Here is a 21292-nt window from a genome sequence, read left to right on the forward strand (position 1 = left end):
GGTGAGAACTCCCCTGTGGTGCAGCCCTCCCTTCATGCAGGTGTTCTGCGGTTTCGTGGTGATGCTGCTGAGAGCACTTAAGTGCTCCGGGCTTTCCTAGCTACTAGGAATGCCTGCAGCCTCCCTCCCGTTGGGTTCCACGCTCCTTCCTAACATTTAAAAGCTCACATCTATTTTGTTTCTTCCGGCATCGCTAACACAAGCTGCCTCCTGAATGAATTCTGTCTCTGCCTCAGTTAGTCATCCCTTTGGGACAGATTTAGAAACTGCTCAGGGAAACCACGTAAAAGCCAACGTGGAAGGCAGCACCCACTCACTGTCAGCGTTCCGAGCCAGCGAGATGAGAGTGCAGCCAGGATTAGGAGCACAACTCCAGCCTCACCTGCTGTGTAGGAAGGGACGCGCTGCCCCGCTCCCGGTCCCAAAGCACCTCCTGTCACAGCTGGCCAGCTCTGCGGAGGCGTACACAACAGCCGTGACACCGACGCTTTCCGTAAGGACAGTTTATTTGCCCCTTCGAACAAATAAGGCAAGAAATGTTGAGAAAGATCAAACACAATCTCCAGTATCAAACTCAGAGGAATGCAATAAAAGTTACTGTTTCATACATATATAAACTAAGGACCCAACACTATTATATACAAACAGGCAGATCTTACAAAATAGCATTTCAAGTCAGCACTTTATGCCAGTGTTGCTAATTTGTTACAAAAAAAGTTAAAGCTACAAACTTCACATTATTAAGTCTCATGGGACTGACATCATCAGCATCTCTGGGTTTCAGAAGCAAAGATCACGGTCTGTCCAGAACGCTTTCAGCAATGCAGATGGGCCCAAGGAGCACTTGGATGCAGCTTCACAATTAAGCAAATGCTTGGCTTAAAAAACCTTGTCAGAACAGCTCTCCTTGAGGGTGCGAGCCTTGGTCTTAGAACGTAGCACTCTGCAAGGTGAGTGGGTACAATGCTCTACGAGGGGACCGAAAACGGAATTACTTTCTCTCTACTTGATAATCAGTGAAGGAGAAAATAATTCGAGCTCCAAGTGCAAGAAACATCATCAAGCCTCGGCCACCGCAGGCTTGTAAGAAAGGTTCAAAGACAGTTAAGTCATCGGGCCAGTTTTACTTCTTTTGGTTCATTTGCTGTATTTTAAGACAATCACACCAGCTAAGCAGAGCATCTCAACGGCGCTTACATTCAGTTACAGCAGACGCAGGTTGCATATTCCAAAAGTACACACCACGATGTGGTGCTTCACCTAGAACTCGGGTTTTCTAATGCCCTACGATGACCAGAAAGTTACCTACACAGTGCAGAGGTAAAACTACTCCCAGCAGGATCTGCCTGACCGACGTTACACGGCAGCAGTGCACGGTTTGCCACGTCCCACATCCCTACACCCACCAGAGAGGTACAAAGCAGGCTTGGCAGAACAGCACTGCTCACACTGCTGGTCACACTGGGACAAACCGAGGCAGCCAGATCTGCAGGGGGGTACAAATGGCTTGGTTCCTTTCACAGCAACGGAGTATTCCTGTTAACAGTAGTCAGGAGTCTGCTGCAAGCAGGGAACAAGAGCCTGTCGAGGCACGGAATGAGCAGCATTTGATTCAGGAGACAGTGCCATTTAGTTGAGTTACCTGCCTGATGTACCAAGGCCTATTTCAGCGGGTTACATGGAAACTCTTCTCTCCATCAGAGCGAAGTAAAAAAATAAATCGGCAGGAATACGTGGTCCTGTCCAAGTACTTCACCATATGCTAGGTACACCTAAAGCTATGCAGAGGCATCACTCGCTCTGTGCCCGGATCTGGGCTCACCTCGTGCTGCTTCGGTTTCCTCCTCAGCTCCACCAGTGGGAGCGAACTGCTCCATTCTCAGTGATTGTACATGCAGGGCACCCTCACCCACAGACCCATGCTGGGAAATTTAATGAGAAAGGAGCACTCGGAGGGACTGGAAGTGAATGAATCTCTTCCCAGACATCAGCCAATGGCTTCTCTGCATCAGCTCTGCCTCCACCCCATCCAATAACGCACATCTCTGATAACCCAACAAACGTTCATTTTCACTTCTTGATGTGCTAAGCCTGGCAGAAATGCAAAGGATTGTGACGTTTTTATGCCAGCACCTAAAGAGGTAAATTTGAAATGACGAAGCGTATGGAATATTTCACAAAGTGCAGAGTCCTTTCAGTCCTCTCAGATGCAGCAGAAGTACCAAGTTCTGAGAGAGATTCACTCAGCTTCCACCCATTCACACACCGTGCCCTACTCCCAGCACTCTGCTGTCAGCAGGGTCTCCCTGAAGGACGTTTCCAAAGAGACAGAGGAAGGGGAATCTGCTTTGTTTTAGGTCAGGTCACCAATTGGCTTTCGGCCTTAAGTCAATGTGGGTTTTAAATTACAGAGTGTAACTTCTCCTGGAGGCACAGCACACTTTATCTACTGGTATTAACTCCTAACGTACACAAACAAAGGACAAAACCGAGGTCTTGAAGAAATCACGCTCGCTCAAAGCACAAAGTGTAAGGCATGGGGCTCGTTACAGGCTTCTTAAAAATGAGATTTAACAATCTTCCAAAAGGCTGGGACAGCTTGTAGGTGTTCTCATCCACTCTCTTCAGTGACCTAAAACTTATCAGTACCTTAACAGCAGAACCATACAGTCATCAGCTTGAAACAGAGTCTGTGCATTCACAAAGAACGACAAAAACAACAACAAAAAAAAAAACCACAACAGATGCGGCCATTAAATACACAATTCATATTAACTTAAAACAAAGAAAACGGGACTACGGAAAGGTTCAGTTGAGAAGAGAGTGAGCCATCTTCCATCGGTCTGTTTCTATCCGCTCATCTGATTTAAAAGTAATCCATCTAAAAACAGTAACAAAACTCCTTCGGACACTGTTTTAAATATGCGCCTAAACTAAAACACACCACAAGGATTCTCCACTTAATGGCATTCCTGAGTTCACAAAGGTGCTATGGAAAAATAAATGAGCAGAAGTATTGCCCTCTATCTTGCTAGCGTATTTCAATAGAAATCAACCTGTTTAGTAGTCACAGAAGCAAGGAGCTGATTGTTGGAGGCTGGAAGGACATTCTACCCGCGGCTCAGAAGTTCTGCTGCCGCCGCTTCTTGGCTTCGATGGCATCGAGGATGGGCTGCCGCTTGGACTGGTACTTCTGGCGGATCTCCTCAATCTCCTGCTCCATCATGGGGTCCAGCGCCGACAGCCTCCTCTGGAGCTCATCCACGCTCCACGACTTCAGCTAGCAGGGAGAGGAAACAACAGACACGGGCATCAGAACGGAAAGCGCGCACAACCGCAGGTACCGCTGCACACTCAGGCTGAACATCAGTCACGGTGAGGAATTCAGACTCCTCTGCTGAGTAAGAAATCCCAGAACACACACGTCGGGTCGCTCGGGTCAGCCCGGCACTGATACAATATGCAAGTACAACTCGTGTTTTACCGTACAGCTGTATTTTACTGTGAAGATGTCAGGCTGGTCTGGACGAGCCTCCCGCACTGACTTCACCATCTGCCTGCCCTTGGTTTAATTGGTTCTCTTGTGAGCGCCAATTTGCTGAGAACTGGCACAGAAAAGTTTCATTCTGCGATTCAAGGTGCCTAAGTTCGCCCAGGACAGCCCAAATTGTCCACAGCTACGCCCTTTAAGTAAAACTGTCACCTGAAAAACAAGAGGATTTTAGGATAACACTAAGAAAATAGGGATGCTGAGTGCGCTTCCCCCAAGCGCCAATCCTTCTCCCATCCAAGACAAAGACGGCCAGAAACACGTGGGAGCTGCTGCCTGACAGCACTGCAGCACAATGGGGATGCTTGCACGCCTGCTTGCAGCTACAGGATCACAAATCTGATCCAATAATCCAGGCGAAACAAAACTCTTCCAGCTAAGGGTGTACAGTCTTTCTGCTCCTCCAATCAGCAAACTGTTCATCAGAAAGACAAGGCACTTCCACCGTGAAAATATACATTATTTATACGCAGTAATGCAACTTCACCAGGCAGCAGCTTAAGTTGATGCATGGCACCAGTTACCTTTTCACACTAATTTATTACAGAGCAGGTGATTATTCAACATTCCCCTCCCTCACGGTCCAGGGAATCGAGAGCAGAGATGGCTAAGTCCGCAGTGGGCAGCGGCCGGCAGGTAGACACAGAGTGACAGGGCCAGCGGGCACGGTGCCGATGGGCCAGATGATCTTAGTGGTTCTCTCCAGCCTTAATGAGTCTATGATTAACACGAACAAACCTGGAAGTACACTACCTGCACAGAGAGGCGATGCAGAACCAAGCTGCTGATCACGGGTTAAACGGAAGGAAGGGGGATGCTGGGGAAGGAGGAGAGGGAAGTCAATGCACTGCAGGACCTAAGAGCACAGAAACACGTCCTGTGCGTAGCGCTGCGTGCTGCTGAACTAACTGCAGACGTTTCGCCTGGAACAGCATCAGCTCGGCCGTGAACACCATGCTGCTGCTAACAGAAGCAGGGAAGCCAGAGGGCAGCCCCAGCTGAAAGGTGCAGAGCGTGACTGCTCACCACGACAGCGACGGCATGCAATTACTCATGGCTGAAAGCAGTGCCCACGCAGAGCAGGGGAAGGGGAGCAGGGATGCCTGGCCCCACTCCCACACGTCGTCTTCTCGCATCTTTGAAAGGAAAACCAGAAGTGCTTAGAACCTGACGGTCTGCATGGCTTTTCCTCATCGACCAGCCCCACAGACGGACTTTCTCCTGGAAATGAAGTTTTTAAAGGCTGGCACATCTGTCTCTGCAGCATTAGGCTTCTAGCAACATCATTCTTTTAGCGAAGTGCTGGGAGCGAAATAAGAAGAGGACAAGGACAGAGCATCCCGTGATGCTCAGGGTGAAGCTGAGCAGCTGCAATTAGAGCAGGGCTCAGCCCCAGGGCTCGGCCCCATCCCCTCCTCACTCCTCAGCAATTCCTCCCTGGTAAGGAGCCCAAATGCCTTTCTCAGAACTATCTATTTTCGTCTGCCGTGATCAAACAGCTATGACAACCTTTTAAAGGAAGGAATTGCATTTCAAAAGTAAAGGCTGATATCAAACACTTGTTCTACGGCCGGTGTCTTACAATGAAATGTATCTTGCAACAGGGAGAGGGGGCAGAGCAGGGGAAGCGTTCAAGCAAGGTTCCACGTGCAGCAAGCTAATTGTTAACTATTTGATTAACAGCTTTCTTTCTACGCAAGGTCGTGAGGCACCACTTCTTCCTCCAAGTAACAGATCCGCAAGCTACCCCCGACACCCCTCCGCGAGCAGTTCAGACACTCACTGATAACAAATACACTGCACAATGCTCACCTCAGCAAACAGCCTCCCCGAGTCACCATCCTTTCAAATCAGCATTTTAAAAAAAGTCATAAAACAACCCCACCCCTGGCATTCGTTACAGTCAAGGAAGGCAAGCGTTGCTGCAACGCAATGTTTTGTTGAGTGCAACTGAACCTGAGCAAAGGGGGAATGCACGAGGGCTCTCTGCAGGGATGTCAGACCATCTTCCTGCAGCAGGGTCTGCACTGCGGCCAGTTTGGGACTCAGCATAGCAGTATGGTTCCTTACCAGCCCTCCAGCAGCACAACGGCACCGCTGCTGGGCCAGCATGAACCGCTGCCATAAATACAGTGCTGCCCCGCAGCCCCACCTCAGCTCCCATTCCTAGTGCTCCTTTTGCAAAAAAGACTGCCAAGAACATCCATTTGCTGCATGAATTATAAGCATCAGACAGATAGGAGCCATTTCCCAGCAGCTGTCACACTCTTCTCTCCCAACAAAACATTCCAATGGAGAACTACCTCCTGCCACCTCTCCACTGGGCTCCCAGGAGCCCTGAGCACTGCTTCCTGCAGCTTTTCCCTTTCCCTTGATGACACTGCATCTGATCCTGAGATCTAGTGCAAAGCCCTTTCTTTGCATCTCCCCCGCCGTGCACACCACGTCGGCTTTGTTTTCAAACACTCTCTTAAAATTCCTGAAGCTGGTGCCCAACGTGAACCCATCCATCACCAGAGAGGGGGTGCAGTTCTCCTATCACCCTGCAGATCTGCAGATGGATGCTGCCTTCTGGAGCACAACCAGAATACAAATGCCATTGGTGGGATGGGGTCATTTCCTCAGGGTGAAAACATCTGAGCAGTCCTGCAGAATTACCACCAGCAGCTGTGGGTTGTTTAGGAAGGGAACACCCGGCGGCAGCTACCAGTCTGCCTTCAACCCGAACATTCCAGGTGGCATCCACTGCTCAGCATAACTTGATGTCGACTTATAAGTTTTAAATAGCCCTTTGAAAAAGTGGCTTGAGCGATTCTCACTTCATAAGGGGCAGTGGGAGTTTGAAGACTGCAATACAGAAATAATGAAACTGCAGCTTCCCACGCCACACAGGGAAAAGACATCAGCTAGATGGGAACTAAAGGAAAAAAAATAATTCTCGCTTGAGCATAGCTTTTGTTGTTCTCCCTCCCCTTTCTGCCTGGTTTTACACTGCTGTTTAACAGCTCTTGACTGCACACCCAGAGATCAAAGCCCCTAAACAAACTCAAAGCGTCTCGAATCGTGTTAGCAAGGAGCACAACGCTCTGTATTCAGGCAGGCAACGCTGAGCACGGCTTCAGAAGGGTGTCCATCCAAAAGAAGTTATCCAAGCTACGCTAAACATCCAATGCCAAAAAGGAATTTGTTGCTACAGATGATGAGAATTATCACCACTGTAATGACAAACCTCAGAATTAATATAAACTTTCAGATTAAAATGGGTTTTATAGAAACGGCACATGGATATGCAGACACATGGAACCTGCTGAGACCACGGAGCATCTAACGATGCCAGCTCCTGGCTGCCACCGGAGTCGTGTGCAAGCAGGGTTCTGATTTTCAGAGGAGCGTGGAAGTCAAGGCTACATATAAAAAGCCAGACACTCCAAAATCAGACAAGATTCCACCAAGAACAGCAGTCACCCGGACAACACCAAGCCACCGGAGAGCTGCTCCAACTACACAGTAATGAAATCATTAAGGACAAAGAGCAGGAAGGAGAGGAAGGAGCAAGGCACAGCTGACAGCCAGGTTAAAGGAACAACGGCAGCAATGCTCTCAAGATGTCTCCCTTCCCATAAATCCTAGGGCAACACTTACGTTCTGCTTCCAGGATCCGGCGACTCCATTTGACGCATACCCACCTCAACTTTCCAACTCTTCTTTTATCACTTCCTCGAGCAGAGTTTTATTTTTGGGCTGCAGACACCCGTTGGGTGCTACGTGCAACTATTTGTGGCAACCACCTCGGAGCACAGCGCTGCGTGCGAGAGCAGCCCAGGAGCTCGGGAGCTGTCAGAGATCACAGCTCATGGATGCGAGTGCTGATGGGTGCAAGAACTTGGGTTATTCTGGAATTAGCCTTCAGCAACCTGAAAGGCTGCTCAAGAGCGGTATCAATTAAATGCTCATACCAAATACACCCGGAGGAAACAGATTACTGAATAGTACTATGCACTTTTTTTTAAAGCCAGCAAAAAAAGCATTCAATTTCTCTGGCCAAAATTAAATGAAGAGGGTGATTTCTCATGCTAAGCAGCGCTCCGGACTCTCGGTCTTGAAAATGGTGATATAAATTGGGGTTGGAATAGCATGCCATCTTCCCTTAGCGTTTTTCCTGAAATGCTGGCTCAATACCATTTGGCGTACTTTCAATCACTGATCTAAAAATTAAGTGCCTTGTTCTCATTTATGCTCCTAGCGTTAGAAGGCCTCGATGGAACGTACGAGCAGGCATTAACCAGTTACTGGCCGCAACCTCGTGCCCAATGCAAGGGACACAGGGGTCTAAGAACCTGCAGGCACTCCCTGCCCGCTCCTCATCGTGACCGTCAGGTCCCCACAGCCTCACACATCTGTCAGTCTGCAGCCATACTATGGAGAGGCTACAGTAAATCAGAACCCCAGCACAAAAACAAACATTAATTACCTTGATTTCCCCCCCCTTTTAGCATGAGAAGTTTCACAGCGTTATGAAAGCAGCGGTGAAATGCACTCACTGTGGGATTTCATGCAAGATTAAAAATACAGATATTAATCTTTCAAAGGTTTTGAAAAATAAGTCTCAGCAGCACAAGCTTCTGCTTTTAATGCATCTTAATTATTTAGCAAAACACACCCTGGGCTGCAAGCATCCAGCACAAGGCAAACGGCACTGCGGCCAGAATTTGCAAAAGGAAGGGACTGCGGCGAGCTGCAATGAGTGCACATCTGGAGACACGAGCTTCAGGCCACCCCGTGTGGACAAGAGATGACCCCAACTTTAAAAGTAGATCATCATACGCTTCAGAGGCCAAGTCAACCCAAGCCAGTGCAAAGCAAGCCAACTACAGCAGAAACATGGCAACGTGCTTTTTTGTGGAGGGCAGGCAGACACTAAAGCACTCAGCATTCAATCCTAGCTGAAGTGGAAAAAAGTATTTTAGGAGAAGTGTATTTTAGGAGAAGACCCAGCCCTTCTCAGCTGTGTGCCTGGGATAGCTGTATCTCACTTCTGCAGTGGTGGAGTTTAAGGCTCCTGGAAGTGAAACACCTTCCTGGTACAATGCCCGTAAGGATCCTAGCTATCTGACATGCAGCTCTGCTGGTATGATTGGAATAAAGGTGCCTGATCGCAGTGTACCTGGAGTTACTGGAAGCCACTGCCCCTCCTGGCCCGCTCCCTGCCAGGCAGGGCTGCCTCTGAGCTGGGAACTTGTGCAGGACCTCCTCCCAGCCCAGCAGCTCGCTGCCTGAGCAAGGCTGCTCTCAAGCTGTCATGGGACAGAGAGATAGGCTTCTGGGGAACTGTCTGAGCATCAGCACTACCTCACTGCGGGAGCTCCTTCACTGCTGGCTCTGAGGCAGAAGCTGCCTCCAGCTCAGGATCTGTCTCTTCTGCAGCAAGCTCTCTCTTTCTTCAGGCTTTATTTATATCCACACGGTTTGATCCTGCTGGTTCAGCAAGGACCTTGCTCCAGCACATTTGCTAACACTGTCACTGCTGTTGAAGAGATAAATAGACACACTCCAGATACGCATCTGCTCCTTCATCACCAACGAGGCATCCTTCCTCTGCTTCCTCTGCCCTTCTCCAGTCTGCAGATTTGCCCCGTTTCCTTGAAGCCTGCAGAGGCGAGGGGAGCTTTGCTGTTGACAGGGCGTCAGAAAACTCCCAGTACCATTTTCAGAGGACCACAGCAAACACAGACCTCGCTGGCAGGGCTCCGCAGACGCACCGGCACAGAGCAGCGCCCCTGGGGCACAGACAGCCCAGCTGTGACAGCACCACGCTGCGCATCAGCACTGCTGGCATCCCGGGGCTGCTTGCAGCCAAGAGCTGCAGCTCATCCTTCCTTCCTGCAGCCCCTAAAAGGCTCCAGGAAACGTCACTGCCAGCACAACCATAGAGCCCCTACATGGTGTTATTAACCTCAGTAATGTATAGAAATTGTATTGAGGGGAAAAAAAAAACATCCGAAGGAATACTCATTGATATGACTGGCCAGAAAAAAAAAGGTTTTTTCTCTTTATCTTTTTTTGCATTTTCTGAGCTCCAAGATTAAATTCCCTTTTATTCTAGCTTTAGTATCAATTATTCACCTCCCAAACCAGTCCAAGTACCGTAAGTACTTAACCTAAACAAAGGGAATGACAAATTGTTATGGTGTTTCTCTGCAGCAGTAAACTTCAGGAGGTCCAAACCTTAAGAACCTTCAGGGACTTAGAAAGTGGCTGAGTAATCCTATAACCACAAAGACAAGTTATCTCACTGGTTTTATTTCAGTAACTGAATTACAAACCAAGCTAAAAGGTCAGCCTGTCTGGACAAAGAGGAAAAAAAACCCAGCAAAAAAGGAGCATTGCTTGCTTATAAAATACACTTGCTGGCCAGAGATTGGATTAAGAAAAAGCACAGCAGGTCCAACCCTCTAAGTGATTATGCTTTAATTTCCTTAAGTAAGAGAACCAAAATACCTCCGGACATGCTAAAATGAATCATTTCACTGAAGATCCTGCTAGCTGTACAAATCCACTGCAAAGTGCACAGCTGGCCAAGCTGCCCCCTCCCCCCTTTCTTTTTAAGAAAGGCAATCCGTCAGAAAACGCTGATTCCTTTCAAATGAATACGTGTCTCCAGCAATGCGAGGCGTTTAACAAAGTTCTGCTTGCAAGGGCACATGGGTCTGTAACAGATTTCTTTCTCGTTCAGATTCACTCCTTGTTTAGGGACTCCTGTGGGCTCTACTCACTCACTTATTAAAAATGAATGTATTTCTTCAAGATCACTTACCCTGAGTGCAGCAGAATACCTGCAGGAGCAGCAGTAACACCACAAGTCCGAGAGACTCCTTCATCCTACACTGCTCCATCCCAGAGCATCCCCCTACCACCAGCCAGGAGCAGTAACCCATCGCCCCGGGGTTCGCCCACAAGGTGAATGCCATCTGCGTTACATCACGGACTGAGTGCTCTGCTACTGGAGGACAAAGACACTGGAAAGAAATTCAGAACCACTAAGTGAAAGTTATTGGGGAAAATAAAGGTAAGGCACAAGAAGAAGGCAAATACTGCCGTGTATCCCCAACCTGAAACTCTCTGCTTTTCCAGGAAGACTGAAGCTGGCCTAGCGAGATACAGCACGTTAAGACACTACACTGGCATTAGTAACTTATCTGAGTGCTTCACACGCTGCAGTCTGCGAGGCACAGTAACAGCTTAGGACAAGCAGCTTCATCTTCAGAGACAGAGACTAAGTCATCCCTGGCAAATATTAATCTCTATTCAACTGATGTTTTTAATTTCAGTCTAAGTCCTTCCTAATCTACTTCCTGCCCCAGGAGAGCTTCTGAGCGGGGTCTGCCCGCAGCAGGACCGCAGCGCTTCCCGATGCCGTGTGCCCAAAAGCAAGTGGCAGAACAGCACTGCCACCGCTCTGCCTCTCCACCGCGGGAAAGGAAATGTCATCTGGCAACGTGAGCGCGAGGAAGACGGCAGGAGCATCCGGCGTTTTGTGCAGAAAGACAACAGCGGGGATTTCAAGGGCGTTTTGAAAATGAATAGCTGCGCGACCCCGGGAGAGGCTGCCCGCTTTGAAAACAGGGGCATATGTTTGATATCTCGGAGACAAATATTTTTTCAGAACGGCCCTCTAGTGAATGAGCCATCTCCTCCAAATCCTTGTCACACGAACCCGCACGCTTTGCCACGCGAGCTTTTCTCAAGTGTTCGCTATTACTTAGGCATCTATTTATAATGACACCGTGTGAAGGCAAGATGCAAAACAAGGAACTAAGCACTCTATTTCTCAGTAATATTCCTTTCAGGCTCCGTGTGTGCTAAGTGACTCTTCTTCCCTCTTTCTTGAAGAGCAAAGCTTGGGATCATCTTCAGCACTGCGCAGATGAGCTGGGGCAAAGCTCCCAGCGCTCCCACAGCTCACTGCAAACTCCATCACTCTGTTTGCTGGAGACAAACGTGACAAAACTCCCACTGCAAAGTCCTGCACTGAGGTAAACCTGAGACACCCAGTAGTTCCAGGCACCGCACACCAGGAGTGAGCACCATCTGGATTTTTCTGTAGGATTTACTGCGGTACACAAAATGCACCAGGTCCAGAAGTCAGAGCTGACTTTGCTGCTGCACAGAAGACAACTGCAGGCTGTGCTCTGGGTGAGGCCCTGGGAAGCACACAAGGCTGGATGCGGGCTTCAGCCCTGTCCTCCTCCCTCTGCCCACAGACTCCATCCTCCGAGGCGATCCCAAGCAGCTCTATTGGGCTCCTGATGCCGAGTCACCAAGAGGAGCCCTTCTTGCTAGAGACAAGAGAAACCTGGGCAAACCTGTCTTTTTTAGCAGCACTACCCTTTACAAACATTCATGCTGACAGATGAGTTGCAAGAAGACTGTAGAAGCCTTTCCAATCGATATCATCCGAGCAGCAATGCTCTTTAAGAGAGGCACTGTGCCAGGAACACACCCAGGCTTGAAAACAGGTCTCAGGGCATAACAAGGCTTGAACAGGTTTTCTGAAGAACTCAGTATGCTGTGAGATGTTTCCAACCTCACACCTTCAATTATTAATTCCTCTCCCCTTCCTCCCAGCACAGCAACACATGCTGCAGCCCGAGCATAAGCACGCAGCAGGGAGACAAACCCAGCGCTCGCGCAGCCTGCCTGGAACACAGCCGGTCACTTCGCTCGTGCACACAACTTTCAGTCAATGTCTCAGGCAATTAAACACGACATTAGGAAAGGACAGGCCAGGATGCTGCATTTACAAATCTAAATACTTTCGTAAGAAGTTGATTTCAGGCTGCATTAATTCTGTCTCCATTAAGGGCTGCGACCTAAGCAATTCAACGCAAACAGCAGCGACTCACTTTACTTCCCACTCACTTCAAGTTTCGTTTGAAAGCCTTATGTCACAGAAGGCCTGCTAGAGACAAAAATATAGCAAAAATGAAATTCTGACAGCAAGTCGTAGCAGTAAGTGCTTTGCAATCAATGTCAGTATGCACCAAAGTGAAAGCAGGTGGTGAACAATGACCCTGCTATGAAATGGAAGAGGACAGAAAGCTATTCTCTTCTACAGCGGATAGAAAATTCAAGCCACTGCACTATTCTTCCCATTTCGAGTATTGCTAACAAATTATAAAGCCAAACGTGTACCTTCTGATCTTATTACAAAGGGAATTGAGAAAGGTTTATGAAACCTGCATGGCATGGAGCTCGCTGTAAATCACAGCAGTGCTTTGAAGCAGCCACGAATTCAGGAGGTTTGCAGCGAGACTGAGAGTGCCTCCTCCATGCAAACGTTACAAAGATTCAAGACCACTTAAGCAAGAAAAGAGAAGATAAGCAAGCTGTTCCAGGGCTTATTTTTAAAACGACTGTATGTTTGATAAGGAGGGAACAAAATAAACCGTTTTTCCTTAATAAAGATGTCACTGGTTGAAGTATTTGCTGGGAAGAACGCGCTAAACACGGCGGCAAGGTAACACTTGAGAGAAGAACAAACAATTAGCAGAGCCTTAAAAAATTTTGGCAGATGGCTGAAGGAAAAAAAAGGAAATCCATTTAAGGGACATCAATGCTATAAATCAAGGCAGGTGACATTTAAAACTGTTGAATAAAACATCACAAAAAGCTGTCTCTTTGTATAAATCATACTTCACAGCAGAGATTACATCCAGATCTTACTCAATTAGCAGGAGATACGGTTGGGGTACAGTTCTGGAAGTGAGTTTTCTATTCTGGATTGCCTTCTTTTGTCAGAAAAAAACTTTTTTTTTTTTTTGAGTCTTTCAAAAAAGTGATGGTCTCAGTGCTCTCCCATTAAAAGAAAGCTTTACTTTAGGGTCAGCAGAGAGCAAACAAATAAAGACCTTTCAGTTTGCTTTTATCCCAGCCAGGAACCTGCCACAGCTCTGGCAGACACGGACAGGAATACCCATCAGCCATCCTGGATCTGGCTTTCTCTCTCTAATTGATCCATGTTCTAGTAAATAAGTTTGCTTTAGGACTGAAGTGAGACTGCTTGGCCAACAGCCTTGGAAAATAACTTTATCAACATAAATAAGCTCTGCTTTAATCAAACTTCCCTTTTATTCTGCACAAAGCCATATATATTCAAGCTAATTTTTGGAACAACCAACCCTTGTTCATCACGCACGGGTCAGAGAAACTTGCTTCTTTAGGAGATAAGGAACGTATCACAAGATTCACAAATCAATAGAAGTCGAGATTATTTGCTTCTCAATGAACTTCTGAACGACCTGCAAGTCTGCACGCTCTGAAGGATGTTTTGTAAGCAGACAGACTTTCTGGAGCCTTAGCAACCAGCTCAGATTATTCAGGTGAGCAATTTGGGTGGGGGAAAAGAGGAACAAAAAGACTGGTGCACAGACACCTAAACCAAGCTGCTTAAAGGACAGAGGTAAGTAAGAAGGAGATAAAGCTCAGCGGATTGTGTCAGAGGCAGGAAACACTGTAAACTGATAAACTATAAAAAGTCACACACCAGCAGCTTACTCATACAACAAAAGTACTTTCCTTCCAGCATTTGCCTCACCCACGTATCCTCAGCATGCCTTTCTCCTATTGCTAGAAGAGACCCAAGGACCAGTTCCAACGAAACAAGAACCAATTACTGAGTCTGCTATTGTTTTCAAAGCCTGCAACTGTATAGAAAATACTCCCAAGTTTTTAATCAATTGAGGAAGGACAGACAACAGGCAGCGTGGCTATAAAGCACCGACATTAGATTGTTAATAAACGCCATCCAAATGAACGTTCAGAGAAACCGAAGGCATTGAATGTTCCAGCTCCTGCTAGACAACGAGCTGTTCACAAGACAAATGACATCTTCACAGACAGAATACAATAAATTAGAGCCTTTGGTCATTGTAAAGCAGAATGTGTTTACTCTTATTGATAAACAATAAATCACCTGCCCTCTAGCAGTTCCTCCCTATAAATCACTTCCAAAGGAAGAAAGAGATGGTTGCAGCCCGGAGCCGGGAGGGGAAGCACAGCACCCAGCAGCTGCACTTCAAACCCGGCCTCCTGCAGCACTGCGAGGGGAAGCAGCAGGGCGATGCGCGAGCCCCAGCTCTGCGCTCTCAGCAGCAACTTTTGCAGAGTCATAGCAGGGCTGGGCAGAGCACGGAGCTCGGGTTCGCAGCAGCTGCTGCATCTCTCCGGCTTACGACTGCAGCCTGCAGTGAGCCACCGGGGCCAGCATCCTTCCTGCAGCACCGTGACGAGCAGATGGAGATCCTGTCTGCAGGTGTCACTAGGTTGGTATCAGACCCACAAAGACATCACGATCCTTACGTCATTTAATTTGATTTCAAAAGAATTACAGTTTCTGTACACTTTTCGGTAAGAACCTCGTGCTCTTGCAGACTCAGCATTAAGCCATGCCTCGAAACTGAAAGGAAAGGATTTTCCTTGCTGGGGCTTTGAGCAACCTGGCCTGGAGGGAGATGTCCCTGCCTATAGCAGGGGTGGTGGAAATAGATGATCTTAAAGGTCCCTTCCAATCCAAACCATTCTATGACTCTACGATTGATGCTATGATTTAAATTCATAATTTCATCACCAACCAACAGCCCTATGAGCACTGGAACAAGCTGAAGGCACTTATGAGACTAGAATGCTTCTCTGCTGGTAAAGACCAGTTTTGATTTTTTTTTTTTTAATCACTGTTTCCAATGTAATGTTTCATGCTACTAACCAGAAGTGCAGAAATGAGGATGATATTAAAACACAGCATATCCCAGATAAGAGCAGCGTAATGGCACGCTATCTCAATAAACAGAAAAATTTAAGTTTTCCTTACTGCTTTAGCAAACAGAATTATACCTTCATTTAGGAAGAGGATGCTTTCATTTGTTATACTTGTAAAAAGAAGATCTAAGCAGTAGCTGTGGCTAGAAGCAGCTTAAACGGAGACACAAAAATCAAAGTTTTCTATCAGGTAAATAGAAATGGGTATAATGCCTTCTGAATCTGAAGCCTACACAGTTAATTAGAGGAGGCTGCAGTTGGGATACCAGCTCTTACAGCGCAGATAATTCGAGAGCTCCAAGAGATGTGAGTATACCTCCAGAAAATGAACTGTATTAAACAGAAAAGAAATACACTTCCTTGACATCTTCCCTTAACAGTTTCCCAGACTATTGCTTTGTCTCAGAGACAAAATCACAGCCCCACGTGTGAAAGGCATTGCTGTTGCTCGCTCCCTGGTACCACAGGCTCGATGTTCCCAGCTCAGCCTCCTGCTCCAGGCAGCCCCTGGCAGGAGCACCTGCACCAGTGCAGCTCATGACAGGCTGCCTTACAGCATCAGGAGTGGCAGGCTAGACCCATTCTGCAAGTGATGGAACCAGAAAAGCCTTGGAGCAAATGTCTTGTGTAAAGCCTGCATAAGGACACGATGGGCACCGTACTCTTACTCTAGTGCATTACAAAATAACAGCAAGTCACATCTGGATGACAAAATTCAAGACTGACGCGGCACTCACTGCTGCTTATTTTCCCCAATGAAACTGGGATCCTAAAATGGAACCAAAGGGGTTTCAGGATTGCCACAGGTCCCATAACATGTGAATGGCTGTAACCTGCTAACTTCCTAATGAAGTCAGGACTTTCAGCAAAGTGCTGGTGCTGTAGTGCCTGGATGATCCACAAGCACCTGCTGCAATACGCTGGAACAGAAGGAGGGGCTTTTGAGCAGGACAAGAATAATCACAGAATTAATAGTAATAATAATAAAAAATGATCCCACTTTAGTCGCAAGTGACACTGCAATGCTGGCCTGCTCAGAGCAGTGAAAAGGCTTTAGGAACTGTGAATAAATAACCCTTCGGAAGTGTTTAAGAGTAGGAAACACCGCACAATTAATTCTGCTGCGCGTTACGGTACTGCTGAAAGATTAGATCGGAAAAAACTGCATGACATTGCCTAAACAAATCTTCGAGCATTATTCACTTAAGTCTGTGCAGCAGCATGTGACTAATGTGCACTGGCAAAATTGAATTCAACGACACAAATGCTGAGATGTGATTGTGGCGGTTCGGAATCGCACGCACAACGCAGCCTGCCCCGCAGCACTTTCATACTGGAAGTTATTAGTGTATTCTTCCTTCGAGCAAGAAGTCTTGCCCATAATTAGAACTTTTTTTGCACGGTAAATAACCATGTTGTTTTGGAAAACGTTTCTTGCCATCAAGCAGGGCTAAAAACTTTAGAGATCCTTGCTGAAACCAGAGTGGGGAGAAACAGTAACACCACTGGGCAACAGCTCATCCCTGATTTCAACCTCCAAAATCTCAGGCTGGAGATACACCGGGTTGATGCCAACTTAGATGAAAAGCAGGGCATGGTTGGAGCTCTGTATTTTGGAGGAATGGAGTTCATCACCTTTCAGAATAGGATCTTTGGGTTTTCAGCTGTGCAGTGTATGGGGCTTGATCCAACCCTTATCTAACATGACATTGCCTTGTGATATAAATAGCTTCTTATTTGCCTGCTTCAGAGCAACAATTTTAGTCAGGGAAAGGTCAAATGGTTTTACCACAAGGGAAAAGAGAAAAATCTCCTGTAATTTACCATTGTCCTTTTTTTCCTTTTTGTCTTTTTTAAAGTCTCCTCCCCAGGTGTCACTCACAGAGGAAGGAGGGGAACTCAGAACAGAAGACAAGGCACACTCATCTAGGCTGCAGCAGCACAAAGCAATCGTATTTCAGTTGTTTCCTGAGGCTCTGGAGGAACTCGCACGCACCGAGCACCTCACTGATCCTGCCTGTCTTGGAGTCCTGCTAACTCTATAGACAATGCTCAAAACTATTGACCTTGGCAGTGCAGAAATAAGTTACAGCTGCAGTAAAGCCTAGGACAGATGTCCATGATGCACCTCATGACTGCATCCCTTCTTATTCTGCAAAGCTTACTGCATTGATGTTTTCAATTACTAAGCATTAATGAACATGACTTCATTAATGAAGTAGCTAGCCATCACACGGTCCTTTTTAGCCAAACAGGAGAAATCATCCAGCTTTATGTCTCAGCCTAGGTTCCACACCATGAGGTTATCACTACCACACCGCAGAGCAGGACCATGCAAAGCCCCTGTGCCTTTAAGGAGGTTGTTTTCAAGTGCGTTTCTTGTCCCACAAAAAAAGGAAGCAATGAGGTGTGAAGGCAGCTCCATTCCAAGATCTGCATGCAGGAAAGGCCAGCACGTTCATACCTGAACTAGAGAAATACACACAGCTGCCTACAAATTAGTCCATGAAGGTGACCCAAGGGCTGATTTATTCCTACATTTTATGGTTTGCCTTTATTGCTCGCAGCACACTGGTAATCTATGCACGTGGCAATACTTCAGTACTAATGGAAATGAGTAAACAAGGTCACATGCGTGTCAAGCAGTTGCCTTGCACATTTGAAAGCCTGCACCTACAGCTCACTGGGTGCCGGGTGGAGCACATCCTTCCTGCTGGAAACAAGGGCAATTGCTGCACATCACCCAAATTAGAAAGAAACAATAATTGCAGCACATTTTCCCCTGGGCCATATCTTCTGCAGACCGCACAAAAATTTTAAGATGCTCCCAAGCAGCCTGCCTTTCCTGGGAAATGCCACACATTGAAAAATAATTATTTATCATTAAATGAAGATACAATACAGAATGTAAGGTTAATGAGGTAGACTGGGCATCTCACTAGACCGGAATCATGCGCTTGGCCCCTGTGATACACAGGCTGACAAGGCAGCTTGCAGGTTATTTTTGCAAAGCATGTCCATGCAGTCAGTTTGAGCCTTCAGGCTAAGCATGATGTAGTGCAAAGGACTACAGAGAAGGAGTGCATCAGGTCCCCTCTGCCAGCCGCTCCTCCCAGCCTAAATAACAAAATCAGAGATGCAGCAGCAAGAACTGCAGAATATACATACCAACAACAGCCTACCCAATCTGTACAGCCAGAACGCATGGCTCCTGTTGTTATTCAGGGCACAAAGTGAAGCATCTCCCCTGCTGCCTTACATCGTGACGAACAGAAGGAGTTCGCCTCTTGCACGGCTTTGTGAAGGTGGAGTGAGGCTCACCAAGAGCTGAGTGCAGCGTGACAACCTGAATCATGGATGGCAGCAGCACACTGTGAGGGTGCACGACGCACTCAGAGCAAGGAGTGCTCGCACTGAAGCATCGCTGAAAGAAAGCTCAGTGCAGGGAACACTGCTCAGCAGAGCACGTTCCTTCTGGCATTTCAGCTCACATCAGAATTCTTCCCTCATAAAACTTATAAATAATGGAACCCAGAACCTACGATCTTCCTTCTGACTTCTGAAAACTTCCTGAATATCTACGGTTTGCGTGATCAGAAAAGACTGAAACGGCAGATATGTAAGAAAAGTGAAGATAAACTTGATGTTTGCACAGTAACTCAAAATCCAGCACCGAAGCTTGAGAAACACAAGGAAATTCTATGGTTGGAACACTGTGGCTGTTTTTTTTTTTGTTTTTTTTTTTGTCACCCTGCATTCAGGATTAATGTTTTCCATCTACCACCCAGAATTCTATTTTTTTTATTTTATTTAAAATGTGTAATGGGGAATTAAGGCATCAAAGTTTCTTTGTTAATGTCCTCAAGTTTTTCTTTTTCCTGTTTGTTTTTAAGCAAGAAAAGTATACAGCTAATGACTGGTTAAGATAACTGAGAAATACCTAAAGGAAACGAGTTTTTCAAAATGACCCATCCAAATGCAGTGGCAATTAGAAACTCCTCAAGTTTCCCATTAGCCTGTCAAAACAAGAAATAACCTTCCAGCAGCTCTCACTGAAACTCTTAAAGATTGTCACATCGATTGAATTTCATAGTATAGACTTACAAATTCGTAGTCTCCATCCTGCGGCACCTTCCAATCAGATGAGTTTTTTGTCTGGCCAGACACATTCTTCCCAAAGCTATTGACTTGATTCTCCTTCGCTTTCTGCTCAAAATATTCCAGGAATGATGGTCTGGCTGGCTGCATCGTTTCATCCCTCCCTGGAAATATAAGAAAAAAAAAAGCACCGTGGTTTTAAAAATACACTTTCAGTTATGCTGCCTCGCATCACACCCAAAAGCAAGTTCATCTTTTCAGCACGCACTAAATCACACAGTACTGCTGAAGTACTATTTTTCAGCAGCTGTAAAATACAAAGCTATTCTGAACCATCCAGAAATGTAGAAGGGAAGCTCAAGGTCCACCACGCACGTGATGGCAGAGCTGGAACCTTGGGCCCTAGAGCTGCAATCTGTCCCCCAAACCGTGCCACCAGGGAACCAAGCTCCGCGCATGGAATGCTGCAAGGAAGCTGCCACCTACTGCTGCAGTTCTTCATCCCAGCCAGGGTGCAGGTGCTGCAAATACTGCACGTGCCAAACCTGAACAGCATTATTTTACAAGCACAAACTCACATTTATATTTATGAATGGAACGGTACAAAAGTAAGGCTTGCCACGTCTGCCTCACAGACACTTCCTAGTTTGTCTTGGGTAGAAGTTAGGTTCTACATTTCTTGTGTAGAAAGTATCAATTAACTTGATAAGCAGCTTTCTTTTTAGAAACAGTCAGTAAGCTATCGAGTTAACTGTCCTGCTTTGTTTTTTTTTTTTTTTTTTTTAAGTTAATTCCTCTGAAAACACCGTCTTACTGGATTACTTGAACAAACCACGTATATAAATTAACCATTCAAATTCGGACCACGTTTAAGAAACTTGGGTCAATAACATGGGTAAGGAAACAAAGGGAAACAGAGAAGTCTCAATAAATGCCTGAATACACTTTGATCTTGGAGAGCAGCCTCGTACGCCTCTCAAGCACCGTAACAGGGAAACATCCAGCCACAGGACAGCCCAGCAGACAGCCACGAGCACAGCGCTTCAGCACAGCCAGGTTCACCTTGCTCTAGCATTTCTACATCATTCTTCAGAACAAGCAGAAGTGCAACGAAAGGAAGAGCACTGCTGACTATTAAGAGCAATGAACCAGCACAACTGCAGTCCCAGCGGGTTGACCAGGGATGTGGCACAGCTGGTCAGATCATGGATACGAGCACTTCTCCCTTTTCCTTCACACGACCTGGACCCCTGCTCCTGCCACGTCAGTACATTACACCGAGTGAGCCTAGCAAGCCATCGAGCAACACGCCTCCAGCATTGCACATGCAGGTAAGACTACTCAGAACTTAATGTCATCGTGCCGCTCTTCACAATAAAACGCCTCATAAAAACCTGTAAGCACGACTGAGGTGAGCACGGTGACGATACCAAGTGTTTTTATTGTGATAACATATTGTTCTTAGACGATGGAGTAGGTCCGCCTACTTAAAACATAACCAATTTTTAACCAACGCAGAACCCGTAGCTTTCAGAAAGCAGGACTGGGGGTCCGAGGACCACAGCTAACAGATGCGGGCAGCAGAATTGCCAAACACATGCATAACTCTGGACTGTGGGAACAGGTTTGGTGTTGAATGCCATTCAGTTGAAGTAAACCCCATCTGCCTGGCAGGCAACCAAGCAGGCTCTCTTTAGAGCCCCAGATGTACACAGAAAACAGAGCCGTCCTTGGAGCGGTTCGCTAGGTCTGCACGGCACACACTGGATTGTGCAGAGAAGACTATTGCAAAAGAGGTGTCAGGCTGCAAGCTGCTCTGCAGTGCCTTCC

At 46.8% G+C, this 21292-nt stretch overlaps 1 protein-coding gene across 1 annotated transcript in view; it reads right to left on the reverse strand.

Annotated features, from left to right (window-relative positions):
• Nucleotides 489–21292, reverse strand: part of STK4 (serine/threonine kinase 4) — a 40207-nt gene continuing 19403 nt past the window's right edge. The window contains exons 10-11 of the mRNA XM_021416515.1: nt 19469–19626; nt 489–3280 (exon numbers count right to left, since the gene is read on the reverse strand). Coding sequence (XP_021272190.1) covers nt 3122–3280; nt 19469–19626 — 317 coding nt within the window. The 3' untranslated portion in view covers nt 489–3121. The remainder of the gene's footprint in view (nt 3281–19468; nt 19627–21292) is intronic.

This window comes from Numida meleagris, chromosome 19 (assembly GCF_002078875.1).
Source record: "Numida meleagris isolate 19003 breed g44 Domestic line chromosome 19, NumMel1.0, whole genome shotgun sequence".
Taxonomy (NCBI): domain Eukaryota; kingdom Metazoa; phylum Chordata; class Aves; order Galliformes; family Numididae; genus Numida; species Numida meleagris.